This window comes from Cicer arietinum, chromosome 5, assembly GCF_000331145.2.
Source record: "Cicer arietinum cultivar CDC Frontier isolate Library 1 chromosome 5, Cicar.CDCFrontier_v2.0, whole genome shotgun sequence".
Lineage (NCBI taxonomy): Eukaryota > Viridiplantae > Streptophyta > Magnoliopsida > Fabales > Fabaceae > Cicer > Cicer arietinum.
Window position 1 is genome coordinate 51,014,187 of NC_021164.2, and position 23,568 is coordinate 51,037,754.

Sequence of the window (23,568 nt, forward strand, 5' to 3'; positions counted from 1 at the left end):
TATATATATATATATATATATATATATTCATGCTCTAATAATCACATTTATTCATTCGATAGTGCCTTAAAAGTTTATCGAGCTCAAAGAGGTGCTAAAGTGTCGAAGCAGAAGTCTAATAACATTACATGGATCTCAATAAAGTGCCCTCGTCAAACAAATAACATCGACTGTGGGTACTACGTATTGAGATTCATGAAGGAGATTGTTGAGAAGAATAAAACTATTATCCCAGAAACGGTACGGTATTTGCATTATATGATTTTCATATATAAATTATCTATATATTTGATACTAACTTAATATAATATGTTCAATTTTTATATTGCAATACTTTGACAAATCCAGTCCATCATATTCTGAGGAAGATATGATGGAATTAAAGGAAGACTGGTGTCAGTATAAGCTTGACATGCAAATTATTTGATTTTCTGGGAAATAGCTTGCTGCTGGGCAAGGGATCTGAATATTATATGGTAGCTAGTGCATATTATGTATATTCTGTTAGTTATTATATGTAAATGATCATAGGACACAATATATGAACATGCATATGGATCTGAATGTAGTTTAGGTTGTAAATTAGGTTATATATATATGTATCTGAATGTAGTTAATTAGGTTGTAAATTAGGTTATATATATATGTATCTGAATGTAGTTAATTAGGTTGTAAATTACAGAGTTACAGAGTTACATATATGTTAATTAAGTTACAGAGTTCTGATTTCTGTTCTACTGATTGTGTGAACTGCTTATGGTTTGAATATGTTTTGTTGTTGTGTGCACTGATTGTGAACTGATTTTGGATCAAAATAATTTTGGATACAAAGATAAAAGACAGCGCTTTCTAAAAAAAAATGCCATAAAAAGCTAAAAAGCGCTTTTCATTTCAAATAATTAATTTACAGCGTTTAAAAAAAAAACACATTTTACAACGTTTTTTTTAAAAAGCGCTGTAAAATGTTGTTGTAAAGCGCTATAATGGTGTACATTTTACAGCACTTTCTTGAGAAAACGCTGTAAAATGTACAACAAAAGCGCTGTAAAATGCAGACCCATAATTTCATATAATGGGTGTGCATTTTACAACGCTTTCTCAAACAAGTGTTGTAAAATGCAGACCCATAATTTCATATAATGGGTGTGCATGTTACAGCGCTTTCTCAAAAAAGCATTGTAAAATGCACACCTATAATTTCATATAATGGGTGTGCATGTTACAAGCTTTTGTTAAAAAGCGCTCTAAAAGCAGACCCATAACTCATATAATGGGGTGCATTTTACAGCGCTTTTTTGAAAAAGCGTTGTAAAATGTGCATAACAAGTGCGCGTTATATTTACATGTTTTATAGCGCTTTTTTAAAAGCGCTGTTGTATCTTTTACAGCGCTCGATTCCACAACGCTTTTTTTTTTGAAAAAGCGTTGTAAATGGATTAAAAAAAGCGATGTAAAATGCAGTTTTTCGCGTAGTGCCTGTCTCAATCATATACTGACTTAAGTGTCAGAGTTGTTGTAGAACTCGCACCAACATGCACCTATTACATCATGAATTTCGACCATACATTACCATTCACATAGCTTTCTTCCTTTCGATCCGCTATCTAGATGAGACATCTCAATTCAAATATGAACATATCTAATATTGTTAAATTATAGCAATTGGTATCAGAGACAAATAGATAAACATTATAGCTATTATCCTTCTCATGTATCACAATTTCAAATTGATATACCCTAACTTTTTTCACGCCTAAAATTATGGTTCAATTACATAAATCGTATTTTATTAGTATGAAATTAGAGAAGATAGTATATTAAAAATAAAGAATAAGGATTGTACAATCCAATATACTAAAGAATCAAAATAATCACAACTAGAGAATAACCCGCACGTTGCGCAGTAAAATTTAATATATTACTAAGTATAAAATAACAATAATATGTAATTTAAAAGTAATGTTAATTTTGTTTTATAGTAGAATATACTCAAGTGTTTATGTACTTAAAGGTAAATATATTTTTAAATAATTATATATAAGCTAGGTTTGCTTTAGTACAAAAGAAGAAGTAAAACATTGTTGACTAAAACAATTCTTGCAAAATATATTTAAATGTGGAATTGGTTTATTCAAACTTTTTTTATTTCATTGAAGTTGTTCTTCTAATAATATTGTGTGCTTTGTGATATATTATAACATTCATTCGTGAGTGATAGTTTGTTAAATCCAAAATATTAAAACAATTCATTCATGTGTGCTTTGGAATTTTAAATAATTATTTGACACAGTCAATAAACTTCAAGAGTAGTTGAAAAAAATTATAGGCAAGAAAAGTTTGTGAATGTTTAAGACATAAAAAGTTTCGAGTGAATAATGAAATAGTTAGAAGTACTTCATTTTCAAATATTTAATATTATTCTTTTTTTTTCAATTATAATTTGTGTTTTTTTAATTATAAAAAGAAAAAATGTTATAGAAGACACATTCAACCTAGAAAAAAAAACTCATTTTATATGCAATAATATTGATATATGATCTTGAACAATAATTGACAATATAAAAACAATATTATTAAAGTATTTGTGAATTAATAGTGTGTCACATAAATAGTTGTACATTGGTTGCATTTTATAATGTCGTTATCATTGTTTGAACTTAGAATTTACAAGAGAGTGGTTGAAAAATAGAAGATAGATCTTGATGTGTGTATGTAGTCGAACTTGCATTGCCATGATTTGAAGATATTGGATAGTTTATATTCTTTTGAAGATACATCTTGATGTATTTATGTACTTAAAGGTAAATATATTTTTGAATAATTATATATAAGCTAGATTTGCTTTAGGACAAAAGAAAAAGTAAAACATTGTTGACTAATACAATTCTTGCAAAATATATTTAAATGTGGAATTGGTTTATTCAAACTTTTTTTATTTCATTGAAGTGGTTCTTCTAATAATATTGTGTGCTTTGTGATATATTATAACATTCATTCGTGGATGATAGTTTGTTAAATCTAAAATATTGAAAAAATTCATTCGTGTCTGCTTTGAAATTTTAAAATAATAATTTGACACAGTCAAGAAACTTCAAGAGTGGTTGAAAAAAATTATAGGCAATAAAAGTCTATGAATGTTTAAGACATAGAAAGTTTCAAGTGAATAATGAAATAGTTAGAAGTACTTTATTTTCAAATATTTAATATTATTCTTTTTTTTTTGTTTCAATTATGATTTGTGTATTTTTAATTATAAAAAGAAAAAATATTATGGGATACACATTCAACTTAGAAAAAAAAAAGTCATTTCATATGCAATTAATATTGATATATGATCTTGAACAATAATTGACAATATAAAAATAATATTATTGAAGCCATGAATTAATAGTGTGTCACACAAATAGTTGTACATTGGTTGCATTTCATAATGTCGTTATCATTGTTTGAACTTATAATTTACAAGAGAGTGGTTGAAAAATAGAATGGGTGTATGTAGCCGAACTTGCATTGTCATGATTTGAAGATATTGAATAATTTGTATTTTTTTATGGGTTATTGAAATGAAAGTTTTGATGAGTAATTATAGCTTTTTAAATGTATTGATGGGTCATTAGTGATAAATTAAAACTGAAATTATATAATGTATGAAATAATTGTACTTGGACAAATGAAAATGTTTGTATTGTATATTCAAGAAACAAAACATAATAGAATAAAAGATGAATTTGGAATGTGCCACATCAGAATTTTGGTGAGTTGGCAAATATTGGAGGATGTGACATATAGGAAGAACTTTGAAGGGTTCTGTTTTAATTATTATAATAGAATAATAGATACAGACACTTGTCCATCATATCAACATAGAAAAAATGTCTACCTAACAATATGTTGAATAAATTTTTACTATCCATGGAAGAGACAATGATTAAACTTTGTTCTAGTTAAGTACAATGTTAAGATGAATCTTTAATTTCTTCCACCGAAAACAATAAAACACATACTCTTCATTAAAGTAGAAAAATGTTAACAAATGTCTCTAAAGTACTTGTTAAAATCAAAATATAGAAATATTACATCAAAATACGCTTATTTCAATGATTTTAAATTAGTCTACATCCCAAAATCTCATACCACAACCAACTATATTTTATTACATCATTTATCTATGTAGAGCTTAACATCGAGAACAAGTGAAATAATGTTGAAGGAAATTACTATACAACTCTTTACCAATTGAATATTGCATCAAATAAAAAATGAAATTTTGAATCTTTACAATCCACACATAGTACTTTTATAAAATACACTTTAAAACAATTAGTCAATTAAAATTCCTCTTTTGAAGTAGTTGGTGGTGGATAACGATAAGGTGGGATATATGGTACTTGTGGTGTTATAGGTTGTTTTTGTTTTGACGGCATAGGAAGAAATGGAGAAGATCCCATCCCATAGCCGCACATACCAAAGAAACAAAATTCCCCAAAAGGACATCTATGTCCACACCTACCACAATTAAAAATGCTAAAGTTTGTATCCCTGCACAAACCTCGACAACATTTCCAATTAAAAGGACATCTAATATGACACCAACCACAATTGTTTCTATCAGATGTAACATTCACACAACGGTTTTTACAACACATGCTTCTAGGAGGAAATTCTCCTTTGTTGCACATCCACAGTCTTCCACGACATCCAAAAGGCCTTTGTTTCACAACTTTTTTTATCCATGGTGAATACGATGATGAAATCACACTATTAATATTTTGCGGCAAAACCAAAATTAGCATTGTCACAAATGCCAAACTATGTACTTGTATTATGTTCATGATGAACATGTGGGGCAAGACAAGGGAATGTATTTTTTCTTTTAATAGCAAAAAAATAAAAAATATGAAAAATGAGTTTACGGAATACTCCAAAGTAACTAATACTATAACATGGTACAAGGTAATATAAAGAGGCATGGATTTTGAAAGCTATATATAGAGATTAGGCCAATAAATATTTGATTTTTGTACAATTAAAAAACGCATTGTATTTGGGATGCCTATCATGTTTTCCTTACATGGATGACAACTATGTGGGCACATGCTATGCGTAGTCGACATTGATCTAAGGCTTGTATTGTGAAAATGTTCCTTGGTTGCTTTAGGTTTAACGTGAGTTTCATAGTTATCACTCCATAAATTGAGTGCTTTATGCTTAACGTGAGTTCTGAATCTAGTGAATTTTGTTTTGCGTGACACTCTTCATCATCATCATTGGACCCTTGGGGTATCACGTTGGATAAACATTCTCACACTAATTCACATGAATGCAAAATATAAGTTTTTTAATTCTTAAATGATGGGAAATAAAATGATTGGCGACACAACCCATAGTTGAATCTATTGAAAATGGTTAGTGAATCTAGAAACTTATGAAAGAAAAAAAATGGTTACAAGAGATCATTCAGGACATTATCAACAAAAAAATCATTAAAAAAAGACGTACAAATACAAGTTTAACATATCTTCATGATTTAAAAAGTTCAGTGATTTTACAGTGGTATTTATTATTTATTCTAAAGTTTTATAAATAAATAAAAAAATACTTAAATATATTTTTGATAACTTTATTTTTTTCAAAAATAAATTTTTAATCTCCTTTGTCTAAAACTAATTTTTTGTCTCTATAAACTAATTCTTAGATTTTTTTCAATCCCCTATCATATTTTATTACATGACACTTATTAACATTTTTTACTTGGATAAAATAATTTTTAAATTATTATTATTGTAATTAATTTTATTATTATTTTAATTATATATTAAGTTATTAAAAATAAAATAATTAATATTTATATATTATTTACTTTTTTATAAAATAATTTCATTATTTATTTTATTTAAATATTTTAAAATCAAATTTTAATTTATAAATAAAATAAAATAAATTTAATTTAAATATTTTCACGTAAAAATAAAATTAATATCAAGTAATATTAAAAATATAATAAATTTAAATATTAAAAATAAAATAAGTAAAATTTTAAATATTTTACACAAATATTTAAAATTTTAATTATTAAAAAAGTTTAATAAATATTTTATTATATATAAAATAAACCAATTTTAAATATTTTAATATATAAATAAAATTAATTATAATAATTAACGATTTTAGAAATATAAAACTAAAAATTCACTTTAAACATAATAGAAAAACTAAAATTTGTATAATAATATAGTAAAGAGAAAAGAATAGAGCGGTTGCGGCCTCATGCTTGGTTTGATAGGTTTCCGGATCCGTCCCGCTAACCAAAGCTCTTTGTCAAAAATATAAAAGCCAACCAAAGATTTTTCTTTTAAAAAAAACCAACAATTTGTTTGTAAGTGTTGGTTCTATTCCAATTAAAAACTAACGTAACATTGAGCAATCAATTTTGACCAAGATTCAAAAGCAGTCCACTTGCATCCACATCAAACCTATATATTATTTTTTTTTTACAAGAACCCATATATGAATCAAACAAACAATTTATTTATAGTATAAAAAATTAATTTTAATTCTCAAGATATTATAAAATAGTCCTATATTAGATCAGGATACCCATAGTTTTATCTTTTCCGACCATCATTTTCAAACATAAATATTCTAATTTAAAAACACTAATTAATATTGTTATTTATATACCACATTTATAAAGTAATTTATCACAAACAAATTTCATTTTCAAATCACAGTGTAATATTAATTATTGTTTTTAAATATACTCTAATCAATTTTTTATTTTTTCAATTATACTTTTAATTAATAATATATTTTTTACTTTCAATTTAATATTGTTCACTTTCATTGGTAATAATAGTGAATATATTAACACTTAATAACGATATCTTAGTAAAAATATCATTTTCTCTTATAATCAATAAGATCATTAATCATATATTCATTTTATATGTTAATGTTTTAAAAAAAAAAGTTCATATTCTTGTAAAAAAAATATTTATACTAAATGGATTAGATTTATTTTGTCGTATTAATAAAAAAAATATTTTAAAATAATAATAAATACATCTAATATATGACATCTAAAAAAGTGATTATATTTTAAGACGGAGGTAATAAATCTACAAATATCTATCCAGTCGAAAGAGCAATTATTACAAATATATTTTTCAATGAACTATGAAACATAATCAAGCATTAAGTAGATATCAAATACAAACCACTTATTCTATCAAGTTCATGAAGCAATCATAATAGTTATACTTCAGACTTGAAATTTATAGCAGAACCACATTATATTAAAAGCACTAAGATTTTATTTTATTCATCATAGCCTTGTTAGTTTCTACTGAAGAACAAGGCATTCATGTGAACCAGCAACAATAGCAGGTTGAGTGCTTGAGCTAACTGCATCAGCTTCCTCAACTTCCTTGGGACATTGCGGCGTCGGTGTCATGATATCAATCTTATCAGATGTAATGGCTTGAAAAATTAGAGTGTTGACTTCTTCAAACCTCTCTTCAGAGAGAGAAACCTCAGCAAGAAGCCTCCAAGCATTGGATTCAGACGCCTCATCAAAGTCCTTCTTCCTCTTTAACACCATGTGTCCGCTAATTTCCCACACGGCCGGATTAACTTGCGTGTCCAGAAGCTCGGCACTCACTTCTCCAAGAGCTTGTTTCTCTGCATAGCACTGTTGCAAAAATTCACATTAGTTGCCGAATAAATTATTTGTGCAACTACGGAATGAGATTTCAAGCAACTTAAAAGAAGGTTTTAAAAAGATTTCGGCCGCAATATCATGAGACATGACATCAAGGTTTTTGGTGTCTCTGAGGCCACATTAGAGGTCTCATTTGCCTGTGATTCTCTACAATATCAAACATCATGCCATGAGGCGACCACAAATTAAAAATCATGCTTGAGATAGACTCAGAAAGCAATTTACCTGTGGTAAGAGAAAAACTCGGCGTCCGCAGTCAGAAATAAGTACATTGTAAGGTATGTTGTTGTGTTGAAGGCAGATACAGGCTTCAGAAACAGTGTTTGCTAAATCGTCAAGAGCATGACCAGTACCACTCTCAAAGACGAGACCTCTGACTGGATAGTTCAACAATTCAGATATTTTCACATCACCATTCAATTTGGCGATTTTCTTAGTAGCAGCCTTCTCAATTGGAAAAGGCATGGACAAATAATACGCCTGCAAAATCATGGTTTCATCAACGCCAGAACACTAGATAGGAACGCAATAAGACAATAATCAATGTGAAAAAATAAGGTGGGTGATCTAATCTATTTGCAAGTTGTTTAGTATGAGTACCTGGAAGTGAAGATGGTTAATAGTAGCAAATGCCCCCAAGCTATTGTAGCCCAATCGAAAATATGGATTTCCTGCATCAGCTGCCATGTGAAGTGCAAGCATGAAGCTCGCACGATCTATCCTTTGGGGCAAACACTCGAAAATTCGAGGAATCAGCAACACGTGCCCATATTCAATAGGACTAACCTGTTAAGAGAGTATATGAACAGACAGTATTATATAAACAACTTTTCTATCCGAACCCTCAAGCAAGATTTTAAATTATAGTATGCAAGGTTTTGGAGGTCTCTGCAACCGCATCGTGACAACAATTGTGGCTACATTTGCCCCCACTTTATAGCAATATAAAGAATCACAATGTAGCCGTAATTGCGACAGCTATTTAAAACCATGCACTAAATGACAAAAAGATCTTACAAATAAAATTCGATAAACATACATTGATGGCAACAAAACTAGGAGAATTTTCAACATCAATAGGCGCATTGGGAAAGAATTGAGGTTCCCCATCACTGCTAGCCTCAAATTGAAACAGGATCTCTTCTTGTCCAACTTTAGTGAAGTTGAATTTTGTTTCATCAAACGGCTGGAGAACCTTGTCAACTCGGAACTCAGTTGGCCTCTTCTTGAGGTGACGACCCTCGTTCAACTGAGCAATGAAACCGTACTTGCCAGGAATCACCTACCCCAAAAAATACCACGTGTGTATGAAACCAAGTTCACTAGTAAAATTCATGCAAACAATATAAACCAAAACAAAACCATAAGAAAATTACAACAACAATAATAATAACAAATAGAGAATCCAATTAAAACCTTGGTTTCACAGGTAGTAACATCGTAACGGAAAAGACCTCTCTGCATGCGATCCTCCCACTACACAATCAAAAATTCAAAACTTACATAACATAATAGTACACAACAATAAATAAATAAGTAACTAAGAAAATTTAAACTTGTTCACAACAATCTATGTAACACCAACACTGCAGATTGATGACGTGTCAGTAAACAGCCACACGGCAACGCCACTAGTAATTATGTTCAATCATTTCTATTTATTTAAATCATTATTGGTATCTACATGTCAGAGTGTCGTGTCCTATATCTGTGATTCATATATAACCATCAAAATTCCATAACTACCTGTCCAAGAATAATTGAGTCCAAAAAAGCCACAGGGCCTTCCTTACATGCAATGAGAGACAAGTCCTTTCCCTCAACATTGTCACCCTTTTTGAAACCATACAAAGGGAGCTTCGCCTCTATTACCAAAAAACACAAAAACACATCATCATCAATTCATCATTCATAATTAAAAAAATAATAATAATTCAAACACCAATTAAAAGAAAATACCTTGAATGCAACAACTCTTGAGACAATTTCTACCACAACCACTAACAGGAGCATCCTCATCTTTTTGATAATTGGAAACCACAGTAGGAACCCTCTTAATACTCAACATCTTTTTTCTCTCTGTTGATAAACCTCTCACGAAATCCAAAAACAACAACAACAACAAAAGCTAGAAGAATTTTTTTGTTTTTTTTTTGTTTTTGAAGAATTAGATCTTAAACAGAAATTAAATAATAAACTTTAATTCTAAATCCTAAAGTCTAAACCCTAAACTCTTGGAGAACCACCGCCAGCAAGGAAAAGAAGGTCAGAGGGACTACCACCTTCAGAAGGCAAAGCACCTCGCCCGCCGTGCGGCGAAGGGTTGGTCTCAATCACACAACCCTTGCGTCGTACACAACGGGCATGAGACAGAAACCGTGGAACCCTTTGAATAGCCGTGATGATGTCTACAATTCTTCGATACCCTTTTGGGTTTTTTAAACCCCTCCCTCACAAATACCTAAAATTCTCTCCTTTTTTGTTGTTGATTTTCTCTTTTAACGAAAAATCTCCAACCCACCCTATGAAACTGTAAAAACAGAAATTTTGGGAATTGGGGTTGGAGAAGGGGGTCAATTCGGAATGTGGGTTGTTGTTTTTTTTGGTTGGTGTGAGGATCAGCAAGGTTTTGTTTTTATAGAATGATAAAATAAAATAAGATAAAAAAAATAAAACAAGTTAAAATTAAAATTAAAATGAGAGAGAATTTGTGGTCTTAAAGGATGGAGATTTATATGGTTTTGGATGTGAATGTGGTTGTGATTGGGTCTTGTTTGTTGTGTATCTTTTGGAACAAGATCGTGTATATTATGAAGTAATATGTGGATATAGAAACTCATACTTTTAGTATTTATTTGATTTTTTTATAATCAATAATTATGTTTTAAACAGAAATTTTAGTAGTCGCTGGAAACAATAAAAATTTAGAAAAAAACGGAAAAAACAAAAGATGAAAAAAATTTAAAATTATAGCATTTTTCTATTTCTGTTTTCGTTTGATTCACCGTTTTAGACATACAAAATTTTAACTATTTATATATTTATGAAATTGATTTGTTACAAGAGAAAAAAAGAAATATACTTTTTTTTTTATGAATGTTTTAGAGAAATAGTAATTAGTTTTAAAAAGTTACTAAATTTGGATTATTCGGTAAGATGATGGATATTAAATGAGTGATAATATAAAATTATTTTATTATATATGTGTAAAACTATTAAACTCTTGTTATAATATTTCCATTCATAAAAATTATTCCTTTATATTAAATTATAGACTCATCTGTTGTAGATTATTTGATAGAAAAATAACTTTTGCATATGAAAATCTATTTTAATAGTTTTGATTATATTTATTTAAGATTGTTTTAAGTTAATTATAAACAAAAAAAGTTATTTCTATTATAATGGATATTTTTTTTAAAAGACTCTTCATCTCATTTCATTGGAGAGGACTATAAAATAAGTTTCACGGTTATCAACAAACATAAATAAACTTCTACTCCATAAAAAGTTAGATAAATATAGTTTCTAAATTATTTTATTTGTCTTTTATTTTAATATATTATAATTAGTTAATGTTGTTTTTTAGTTTCAAAATAAATTTCAGTCCACTGAAGATGATATTGGGTTGAGTCGTGTATTAGATTGTTCTCTTTAAGACGTTTCACGACACCAACACCGATAAATTATATAAAATTTCTAATGAATCATAGAAAACATTTTAAAATTACACTCTCAGTATGAAAGTTAAAGGCACTCCCAATATGGTACTTTGATCATTCATAAATCGAAATAATTAGGACTTAAACATCGCTCTAAAATGACAGTGGTATTAGGACCACTAAAATATCGATAGGACTACAGCACAAAACCGCTCTAAAAGGAGAGTGGTATTAAGACCACTTAAAAATCGAAGGGACAAAAATAAAAAGGAGAGGTGGCTCGAAAGTGCATCGAGCATAAGAGGGAGAAAAGAAATTGGGAATTGCATCCAACTTTAGTGTATTTTTCACAAGAGTTTAATATTCTTTATATAGTCATGGAATCAAACTTACATATGTTAAATATCTAATATGAGACTTTAGTATTTATAGAGTTGAAAACCACTCAATTTATGTGATCTTTCCAATGTGAGACTTCAACTAATTTTAAATTCACACATTAATATACTTTATGTTCCAACAATCCCCCACTTGAATTAAAAAATAGACGTGTCTTAAGATTTAAACTTTTGCATAGTAAGTAAGATTCAAATTCAATAAGAGTGACTCATAGTCTTGAACTCTATCTCTAACATCAAATCCACACACAACATTTACATAGAAGTATTCTCAAAAGCTCGTCACACAACATTTACATAGAATTATTCTCAAAAGTTCATGCATTAATGGTCCTGCACGTCTATCCCAATATAGTGAACGCTCTAGGAATTATGCCTCAAAATTCTATAAAAAGCGGCTCCACTTCCACATTCACATAGGTGAGTGTATCAAGAGTACTCTTATAGCTAGGTACTCCACTTTACATAGAGTATAGATCTTATTAAGAGTTTCTATTACCTCATCATATCATCGCTTCGGGAATCATGCTTATCTAATTTATAATAGCATATTCATCTAATATCACTTCACAATATTTTCATATGGTTATTCTTAAAAGCTCGTGCATTAATGGTTCATCACGTCTATTCTCAAAGATTTTCATAGGGTCTATTCCATGGTGGACTGAGTCAATATCGTCTGTTTCTTGGATTTGCAAGATACAACACCATCGACTATACTAAAAATATAGCCATTGGCTGCTTTGGAGTCATCTGATAAAACATTCCAATCAGAATCATTGTATCCTTCGAGAACATCATGAAATATTTGATAGTGTAATCTCAAACTCATGGTCCTTTTAAGGTATCTCATGGATCTCTCGATAGCGTGTCAATGCTACATATTAGGTCTACTAATAAACCTGCACAATAGTCCCACGACATAGACAATGTCGGGTCTAGTACAATCAATGACATACCTGAGACTGCCAATGATTCTCGCATATTCAGTTTGTTTAACATTTTCATCAGTACTTTTGAAAAGTTTTACACTTGAATTATATAGTGTGCAAACAGGTTTACAGTCAAAGTATTTGCATTTCTTTGAGATATTTTCAACATAGTGAGTCTGATATAAAAAAAAAACGTTTTTCTGACCTAGTAGTCTTGATTCCAAGGATTACACTCCCTTTTCCTAGGTCATTCATATCAAAGTTGTTACACAACAATGATTTCACAATATTTACATTATGAAAGTTTGAACCAAATATGAGTGGGTTGTCTACATAGACACATATGATAGTGCAAATGTCATTTTCATATTGGTAATAAATACATTTGTCACTTTCATTCACTTTAAACTCATTCGATATAATCAAGTTATCAAATTTTTCATGTCATTGTTTAGGAGCTTGTTTAAGCCCATGTAGAGACATATTTAACCTATAAACCGTATTTTCTCGTCCATGAGGTTGTTCTATATATATTTCTTCTTGCAAGTCACCATTTAAAAAAGTAGTTTTGACATCATTTGGTGCACCTTCAAGTTATTAATCACAACAAGTGCAACGAGTATGTAATTCTAGTGATTGGTAAAAAAGTGTAGAACAAATGTATATTTTTTCTTTCTATAAAACTTTTGGCTACAAGACGAGCCTTGTACTTATCAAAAGTTGCATCGGATTTTAGTTTCTTTTTCAATATCCATTTACAACCTATCAATTTGCAACCAGGATGTAAGTCTACTAAATGTCAGATCGTGTTAGACTCTAGAGAATTCATCTCATTGTTTATCTCCTCTTGCCATAAATTTGTGTCCAAATATGATAAAGCTTCTTGAAGATTTGAAGGATCATATTCTAAGGTATATGCCATATAATCGACTTTAATCTTTATCAATTTTGGCTTTCTTATTTATTTAAGGTTTTGTTTCGTCTTTGTTTGTTGCTCTCAGTGCTCCTCATCATAGGAATATAATTTGGTTCACTACCCCCACTATTTCTCGATATTAAAGGGAGTCTGTTTTCATAGAAGTCAATATTATTTGACTTTATGATCACTTCTGCATTTAGGTAATAAAACTTGTATGTTTTGTTGTTTACTACATACCTAATGAATACACATTCATAGACTCTACTAGAGAGTTTAACTCGCTTGAGATTAGGGATTCTGACGTAAGCCAAACAATCTCATGTTCGTAAATAAGACAAAACATAATCTCTTATGAAGATGTTTTGGTTTTAGATTTAGGAACTCTATTCAAAACATAACAAACAGTCAATAAAATTTTCCCCCATCAATGAGATGCAACACTAGTGTTAACATTAATAGCAACAACTAGTTCAATAAGAGTTATATTCTTTCTTTCAGCTTTACCATTCATTTCTGACGAATATGGTGCAGCTGTTTCATGTATAATTCCATGCAATTTATAAAATGCATTAAACAAACTAGAATCATATTTGGCTCATTTATCATTACGAAACGGTTGAGACAAAATCTCAATTTAATGTTTTGATGAAAACAAACAAAAAGTTAATTAAGAATTCTAATTATGATTCTAAGTGTTTTGGTATTTAACATGTGTTTTTGAGTATGTTAAAACAAGATAGGTATCAAACATCACAAATCAGATCAAAGAAAGCAGTTCTGGAAAACGAAGATTGATCTTAAAGCTATTCACGAAAACGAAGATTGATCTTGATCTTCTACTGAGAAACGAAGAACGATCTGCGTTTATGGCATAAACAAGGATAATCAGTTTCCTTGTAAAAAGATCAATCCTGGAAACATCATTCATCTTATATTCTCATATAGAATCAGCAAAGGATCAATCTGAGTCACATTTGTTCCAGAATTTGAAGAATCAAAGACATGCTTCAATAAAGGCATAATACAAGATCATTCTTCAAATGAGGCAAGTGCAAGTACAAAGCTACAAGCTGCAAAGAACACTACTGATTGTACCTTTCTAAACCTGCACATGTGACTGAAAAGCATGCACTCAAATCAGACATCTGACGCAATCACAAAGTACAAGTTAGTTCATCACAAACAAATTCGAAGATCAATCCTGGTTCTCATGATCAATCTTGGATGCAGCTGTGATTACTCTTGCTTTATGACAGCCTTTATCCAACAATTTTTTCATGACATCTGGCCCTATTTCAACAGCCATATGAGCTGTCCCAAGCCTTCTTGAAGTCTATAAATGCAGCTTCAAGATGAAGAACAAAACATCAATCATTCAATCATACTTGAGTTTCTCTCACTCACATACATTGAATCAGTTCTGATTTTTCCCATTCGATTCCTAGAATTATTCTTGTGTTTTTTTCTGTCAAAGAATCAGATCTCAAACAAGAGTTGAGACATCTCAGATTCTAACAAAAACAATCTCATCATTATTGTAAAACTCAAATTATAAGAGTTTAGTATAGTTTGGGTAGATTGTAAGAAATCCTATCAAGGTTGATAGGTGACTTGATTGAACTCCTTTCTGGGTGGAAAGGTTTTCACTTTGTAGCAGATCAAGGTTGATCTAAACTAGGTGTTGTAAAACCAAGAAGGTTCTTGTTTTAAACACTTAGTGGAAAATCTCACGGTTGTGAGGACTGGATGTAACCCGAGTTGGGTGAACCAGGATATATCCTTGTGTGATCTCTCTATCTCTATCTCTATTTATTTTATGCTTTACAATCATATTTTATATTGATAAAATTGATATTGTTGTTTTTTACTAACCAAGATCAATCTTCGTTATAACCAAGATCAATCTTGAGTTAAATTTTCAGTTTTAAACAAGAATTTTTTTAAAAGGGGCAATTATAATTCAAACCCCCTTCCTTATAATTGATATTTCTATTTCAATTGGCATCAGAGCTCGGTCTCTAAAGTGGAGCACCTAACAAGTGTTAGAGGAAAAGATTCAGGAAGAAGAAACAATTTATTGAAATCAGAAGCAGCAGAACTAGATTCAATAATTTCTTTGGTTGACATGGTAGAAAGAAACGTCTTAAAATTATTGTTTTTGAGTTTCAAAATACTATTTTGAAATCAATTTCAGCCACCGAATTATATTACTTGGTTGAGTCGCAGACTAGGTCGCTCTCTTTAAGATGTTTCGTGACACTTCTCAAATTGTGCAAGATAAACTATCAACCACGAAGTCCCCAAGATAAAGCAACCCAAACAAACTGTATTAGAATTCTACTCCACCATAGAAAACCGATCTAGAATTACACCATCAATATGGCGGTTAAAGTCACTCTCAATATAACAGTTAAAGCCACTCGTAATAGGTACTTTGACCACTCATAAATCGAAAGAATTACGACATAAAAACCACTCTAAAATGATAATGGTATTATGACCATTTAAACATCTAAGGGACAAAAAGAAAGAGAAAAAGTGGCTCGGAAGTGCATTGAGCATAAAATGGAGAAAAGAAAAAATTGGAAATTGCATCCAACTTTGGTGTGCTTTTCACTGGAGTTTGACACTCTTTATATAGTGATAAAGCAAACCCACATATGTTAAAAATCTAATGTGGGACTTTAGTATTTATAAAGTTGGAAACTATTCAATATATGAGACATTTTCAAAATGGAATTTCAATAAATTTTAAATTCAAACACTAACATACTCTATGTTCCGACTGTTACTAGTTAATACTTATATCATGTAGTTAGGATTCTCTAGAAGTTAAGATTTAGACCCTGATAGACAAGGCAAAGAACGAGCTTATAGCATATAAATCATAAGTTCTCAAAATTTTCATCATTTATATTTCTATTCTCCATCTTTTCATCATTTATATTTTTAACTCAACAAATTAGATGTTCACTTTAATTCTTTGAGATTTTATTAAACATAAACTATTATTAGCTAACCGATAAGGCATATAGTAAGTTGTTATGAGTATGTTTCATTATAACTAAGGCATAGTGTGTATAATAAGGATTAAGTAAATTATTATAATAAAAAAAGGCTTAATTGCAGTTTTGATCCTTCTATTTTAGCTGAATCACAAAAGTAGTCCCCCCATTTTGTTTCTCCCCAGTTTTGGTCCCCAAAATAGAATTTTGGTCCAAAACTTGATGAAATTTCATTTTTTAAAGCCGTACTACACCATTTATGATCATAGATTTTAGGTACAATTGTTGCAAATGAGATCTTGAGACATGGTGTGACTTAAATAAATACAAAAACAATGAAATGTCATCAAGTTTTGGATCAAAATTTTATTTGAGGGACCAAAACTGGAGAGAAACAAAATGGAGGGACTACTTTCGCGATTCAGCTAAAATAGGGGGGCCAAAACTGTAATTAAGCCTAAAAAGAATGGATTAAGACAACCCGAATTTCGTTCAATAAAATCCAACCATATTCCTATGTCAAGAAAGTACTAATTTGTTAATAAATTAAAACATAATAATATGAAACATATAAGCAAGCATACAACAACTAAGAATATATGCACATATACATAAATATAAACATGAATGCAGTGGCACAAGGTCAATGTGTTGGGGGCCTCAGCAAGGCACCATATAATTTTAGACCATATATAATATAGGTATCATGTTAACAATAAAGTAGGCGAGTGACTTCAACATACAAAAATAAAGGGACTTCTCAGTGGCAAAAATGTACAAAACAGGGATGAGTCCATGTCCAACTATCCACACATCATTGTTAGTCTCTCCCATTTCATACCAACGAGTTTAGGTGGGGTCTTAGAGTGTACTCAAATTCCCTCAATGTCGTTGAGATTGATGTCACTCCCAAAGTTTCCCTATTTCTGATAGGTTGGGTCCCACACCATGTTCCTTATGAGAAAACATTTGTTAGTAGGTGTGAGCATCGCAACCAGACCGACAAGAGTAAGTATAAATCGAGACGTGATAGGTCACCTTGTGAGCTGCCCACAAAGCATGAAATGACATATATTAAAGTATCACCATAGGACTTGTCCAACAAGCGTTGTCCATATGTCATGTTCTCCACGTAAGTGACTATCCCTCCATTTGTGTCTATCTTCTAGCTATCCTCTACCTTGTACTAGATTATTAAGTCACTTGAGATGAGAAATCTGTTATGATTCAATTTTGAGGAAAACAGAACAAGAGAGTCACCAATGATGAATTGTACTAAATTTATAAGCAACAATACAATTTACTTTAGAGAAATTGAAATACAACTGAAGAAATATAGAAAGCTAAGAAGGCTCAAACACCTTGTCCTAAAGGTGGAAATTCATATACAAGGCACGAAAGGCCTCATAATTTTTCTAAGTAATTTTTGTAGGAGGCAAATGTTTCCACTGTACCTGAATTTGAGGCGTCTCTTGACCTTATTGTAGCAGAATTCTGGTGTCCAAAACAGTAAGAGGAACTAAAACAGGTATGTTTTCAGTAGTAAGTAGCGGTAGAGGCATGTACTGAGTTGGATGATCTCCCTTGCACAATTTCAAATTAGCAATGTGAAACACAAGATGAATATTTGCTAACATAGGAAGTAACACCTTGTAGGCCACAACGCCGATTTTCTCAATGATGGGAAAAAGTCTAAAGTAATGTAACCCCAACTTTTGGTTTTGATGTAGTGACACCCATGTTAAACTCTAGTTGTCTTCTCTTGGTATCAGCAAAATATTTCATCTTCTGTTGGGCATGCATAAGGTTACCTTTAAGTAGCTGCAGTGTTGTATCTCTCTCGGTCAACGATGTTTGGAGTGAAAGGGGTCAATGATTGCCGAATCATACTTGAGCAAAGTAGGTGGGTCACGACCATATACGACTTTAAATTGTGTCATGACAATGCTAGTTTGGAAGGAAGAGTTATACCAATACTCAGCCCAATCTAACAACTTAGACATTTAGAAGGAACTTGCCCTGCAAAACATCTTAAAATACATCTCAAGGCATTTATTAACAGCTTCAGTTTGGCCATCTGATTGAGGATGCTAAGTTGAGCTCATAGAGATCGTGGTACCATTTAGTTTGAATAAATGATGCAAAAAAGAACTAGTGAAAACCTTCTCCCTATGTGACACAATTCTTCTCGAAAACCCATACAATTTAACGATATCGTGAAGAAAAGTTTCAGATACTTTTTGACTGATATAGTCAACCTTTAACGGTGCAAAATGACTATATTTTGAAAGTCGATCCACCACGACCATAATAACAGTAAAACTGTTAGAGGAGTGGAGACCCGTGATAAAATCCATGGAAACATCGTCCCATTTATGAGCCGGAATTGGAAATGATTGCAGCAAGCCGATAGGGGCAGCCGTGGAGGCTTTAGCTTGTTGGCACACCAAGCAGTCGATGAAAAATAAGTCTTAGACATTGAAGACCAAGTGAATTGAGCTGCAATTCTAGCTTTAGTTCGAGCTACTCCAGAGTGTCCCCCAAAAACAGAGGAATGAAATTCTTCCAAAATCGACTGAACCAGATGGGGAAGAGGTGGTACAACAACACAATTTTTCCATAGCAAGACATCATTTTTGAATTGGTAGCAGTGATCAGTGTAGGAACCCTAGATACATTGTTGCTTCAGAACCACTAATTTTGCATCTGCATTGACAACATTATTAATGGCAGGAAGCAGAGGATTTGTAGGACCAGAGATGGCCATAAAAATAATCTAGATAAGCCATTTCCAACTACATTGTCTTTTTTCTGGTTTGTATTCAATCGTGAAGTCGAAACCCAAAAATTTGTGAAGCCACTTTTGTCTCTATGGTGTTTGAATGGTTTGATCTGTAAGGCATTTAAGACTTGTTTGGTCAATTCTTATAATGAACTTATGGCCCAAAATATAGTGTCTAAACTTTGCCATGGCCTTAGTGACATCATACAACTCTCTCATATATCTTGACTTTTTATGCATGGATAAGTTCAATTTCTTTGAAAAATAAGCAATGGGATGCTTGTCTTGGTTAAGGATAACACCAATTCCGATACCAAATGCATAAGTTTCAAGGATAAAAGGTTTCAAAAAAATCGGTAGCGCAAGGACATGGGCAACGGTGATGGCATATTTTAAGGCATTAAAAGATTTTGTAGCAATAACATCCCAAGAGTAAGCATCCTTCTTCAACAATGCAGTTAGCCATGGTAGCATAGTTTCAGATAAATCGCCTATAGTAATCAGATAAGCCCAAAAAACCTCTAAGTTTGTTCAAACTGTTTGGAATAGGCCAATCTAAAACTGCTTGGATTTTTTATTTATCAACGTGAACGCCCTTACTTGAGATGGTGTGACCCAAGTAATCGACTGTAGTAAAACCAAAGCAACACTTGGGCATTTTTGAAAAGAGAGAATGTTGGCGCATCAGCTGTAAAACCTCATTCAAATGGATTAAGTGAGATGGCCAACAAGGGCTATAAATCAAGATATCGTCGAAGAAAACTATCACTGATTTTTGAAGTTGGGTGTGAAAGACGTCATTCGTCAAGCCCTGAAATGAGGTACGCGCATTGGATAAACCAAAAGGAATTAATAGCCATTCATATAGCCCATGATGTGTTCGAAAAACGGTTTTGTGTCTATCTTCCGGTTTGACAAGAATTTGGTGGTATCCGGAACACAAGTCTAATTTGGAAAAGTACTGAACACCAAATAATTCATCAATAGTAGGTATAGGAAAATTTTCTTTGAAATTAATAGCATTTAAGGCCCTATAATTCATACAAAATCGCCAAGACCCATCCTTTTTCTTAACAAGGGGAACCAATGACGAAAAAGGGCTATTGCTAGTTTGTATGATACCCTGAGCCAACATATCATTACCCATAATTTCAATATGCGCTTTTTGACTATGAGGATAGCGGTACTATTGTCTGACTTTGGTAGGGTTGCTGCCCTATAGCAAAGTGGTAGCATGGTATTGAAACCGAACCAGAGGAAGACCCACTGGCTCAGAAAAAATCCAGATAGTTACTGAGTAATGCTATCAAGTTTGGAGGTAAGTTAGAAGGTAAGGGACAATCAACAGTGAGAACTTGCTGAAAATGTAGTGCATAAGAAGCCATAATAGAGTGAGTATGTTGCAGACGCTTAATGTGGTGGAACTAAGCTTGAGTAGGACCTTTCATTTGATCCCCATACAAAGTAATAAAGGTGTTTTGGATATAAAATTTCATGGATAAAACATTGTAATATGCTATGTTTGGGCCAAGGGTTTTTAACCAAGGGGTCGCTAGCACCAAATCAACAATTGTTATAGGTAGTAAATAAAGAGGCAAGTGCAAATTATTAACTTGAATGGTAACAGGTAAATCAACTATGAAACCCTGCGAGGTTAATGAGATACAGTTCCCAACAAGTACATGAAAATGCTCATTAGCTTGGATATGAAATTTTAAACATTGTGCAATGCGTGGTTGCAGGAAGTTGTCAAAGCTTCCAATATCCTATATGATGCTGGCCTTAACACCTTGAATATTGCCCTGAAAACGTATGGTGCCTGCACCATGGGACCCATTTAATGCGTTCAAGGACATATGATGTTCACAATCCCATAATAGGTCTGGTTTTTGGTATTGTTAAACCGGGTGGGTCGTTTAATTGAGACGTTTCCTTAGAAGCATCAATTTGAAGTAATAGGAAATGCCGATTCAAACATTTGTGCAAGGGGGAACATTTATCATCATAGTAGTAACACAAACCCTTATCGCATCGCAGTTGCATTTTAGCTCGTGTTGGATTTGGGTGGTGTGTTTGTAGGTTTTGGGATAAGGTTTGATAGTAAGGGAGGTAAGGTGGAGGGTTTTATGGGTATGGAGAAATGATATGGTTTTTGTGATGAGGCTTCTATTGGCTTAGGCGTAAGGGGAAGGTACTTTTCTTCGCATAATTTTGCTAGTGCTACGACTTTGGATATTGATATTGGTGATTGAGCAATGACTTCGTGATTAATATCAGGGTGTAATCCACTGATAAAACAGTCGAGGGTGGCTTCAGGGCTAAGACCATCTACTCTATTGGCCAGGACGGTGAAAACGATGTAATAGTCGACAACAGTGGTGGTTTGGGTAAGTTTAAAATGTACAGGCCGTGGGGTTTCATATTCAGAGAGTCCAAACTCCATTTCTAAAGCACGTGTGAACAGAGCCCATGATTGAATGGACGATTGTGAGATAGCATTTGGAACCAAGGAACAATGTCCTTCTCCATATGTACCGCAACAATAATAAGACGTTGATTATCAGGTGTGGAATAATAATCAAAGAATTGTTCAGCCTTGAAAATCCAAATTCTAACCTCAGATCCATAAAATCTGGGAAAATCTAGCTTAATATTACGCACCTGAAACGATGGTGGTGAGGAGTTCCTGGAACGAGATTCGCCACCGGAGGACTAGGAAGCATGCAATAAAGTAATCTTGTTCTGCACACGATCGAAACGCACTTGGTTTGAACTTGATGTTTAAATAAATTATACCTATAATGGATCTTTTCATGTTTAAAAAACACATGAGGAGACTGGATTTAAATGTCAACCATCCAATTTTTATTTTAAAATATATTCTCATTCATTTTTTAGACAAATATTCTGCTTGATAAGACACATAAACCAGTTTATATACAGTATATTATTTATAAATTTTATTTAATAGCAATCATTTATGATAATATAGTTTTTAGTTTTTAGTGTATTTTGATAACTTAATTCAATTAGTTTGAGTTTACAGTTTATTATTTTTTCTTTTAATTTTATTTTTATTATTGTATCTAAAATAATTTTTTATGCTTTATAATAAATAATTTAAATAAATAATTTATTTAATTTAAAATGTAAAATAATTATAGTAAATAATATTTTAAAGTAAATAATTCGAAATAATTTATTTATTATAATTTAAAATAAATAAAATAGCTAAATAAATAATATATTATATCAATAAATGATTTATCTATTATAATTTTAAAATATTTATAAATAGTTTAATTTTTTTAAAATTAATATTTTAAAGTAAATAATTTATTTATTTTTAATATTAGTAAATATAATAGATAAATAACTAAAAAACATATCAGTAAATTTTAAATTGATAAAAAAATAAATTTTAAATAACTACTTTTAAATTCTTTTAAACATTAATTGATAAAAGTTTATTTCAAATTAAGAATTTTATTTTATATTTTTATGTTAATTAAACTATTAATTTTATCAAATACTTAAATTAATTTTACAACTATAAACTATTAACTATCAACGAATTTTACCAAACAGAACTTAAAAGGTTAAGATAAAAAAGATGATCCTCTCGAGTGTTTTTTCAATTCGAGGGAATCCTTTGCCATTTTATAGCTGACAACTTAACTTGAAGGCATCGCATAAATATCATAATCTAAATGAGTTGATGAGTCTGAAGCAGAGCATCATTGGCAGTTGTATGAAGTGATAATGTCGAAATTGAGATGGTGAAGATTATGCAAGATGCATTAAGTGCAAGAACAGAAGCGACACTAATATACGAAATAAAAAGATAAATTGTCATATATTGGTACTTTGTAATGTAATAAGAGTTGTATTTCTTATTATGTTTGTGTTTTATTTGACTTTTACAATGCAAGAATTTTAAAATATATTTAATGTATAAACAAAACTATTATTATTATATTAAATAATAATTTTATTAATAAATAATAAATATTATGTTAAATTATAATTAATATTTTTGAATAATAATATTTACAAAATATAGTTTAGTCGGCTATTGTGTGTCTATCAAAAAGGTGACATTGTCTTTGAGACAATAATGTCTTTTCTTGTTGCAAGTTGTGTTATGTAG

At 31.0% G+C, this 23,568-nt stretch overlaps 2 protein-coding genes across 2 annotated transcripts in view; one reads left to right on the top strand and one right to left on the bottom strand.

The window, feature by feature from the left end:
• Positions 1-23,568, top strand: part of LOC140920307 (uncharacterized) — a 47,775-nt gene that overhangs the window by 1,690 nt on the left and 22,517 nt on the right. The window lies entirely within an intron of this gene.
• LOC101497835 (GDP-L-galactose phosphorylase 2-like) lies at positions 7,074-10,331 on the bottom strand. The gene is made up of 7 exons (XM_004514502.4): positions 9,680-10,331; positions 9,467-9,585; positions 9,137-9,196; positions 8,760-9,002; positions 8,321-8,506; positions 7,946-8,200; positions 7,074-7,690 (listed from the first exon to the last, which is right to left on the bottom strand). The coding sequence occupies exons 1-7, from the start codon at positions 9,786-9,788 to the stop codon at positions 7,343-7,345; spliced, it is 1,320 nt and encodes a 439-aa protein (XP_004514559.1). The 5' UTR covers positions 9,789-10,331; the 3' UTR covers positions 7,074-7,342.

Coding starts and splice junctions, on each gene's coding strand:
- LOC101497835 (XM_004514502.4), bottom strand. CDS start 9,788: ATGTTGAGTATTAAGAGGGTTCCTACTGTGGTTTCCAATTATCAAAAA. Junction 9,197..9,466: donor ACTCAATTATTCTTGGACAG/GTAGTTATGGAA, acceptor TTGATTGTGTAG/TGGGAGGATCGCATGCAGAG. Junction 8,507..8,759: donor CTAGTTTTGTTGCCATCAAT/GTATGTTTATCG, acceptor CTCTCTTAACAG/GTTAGTCCTATTGAATATGG.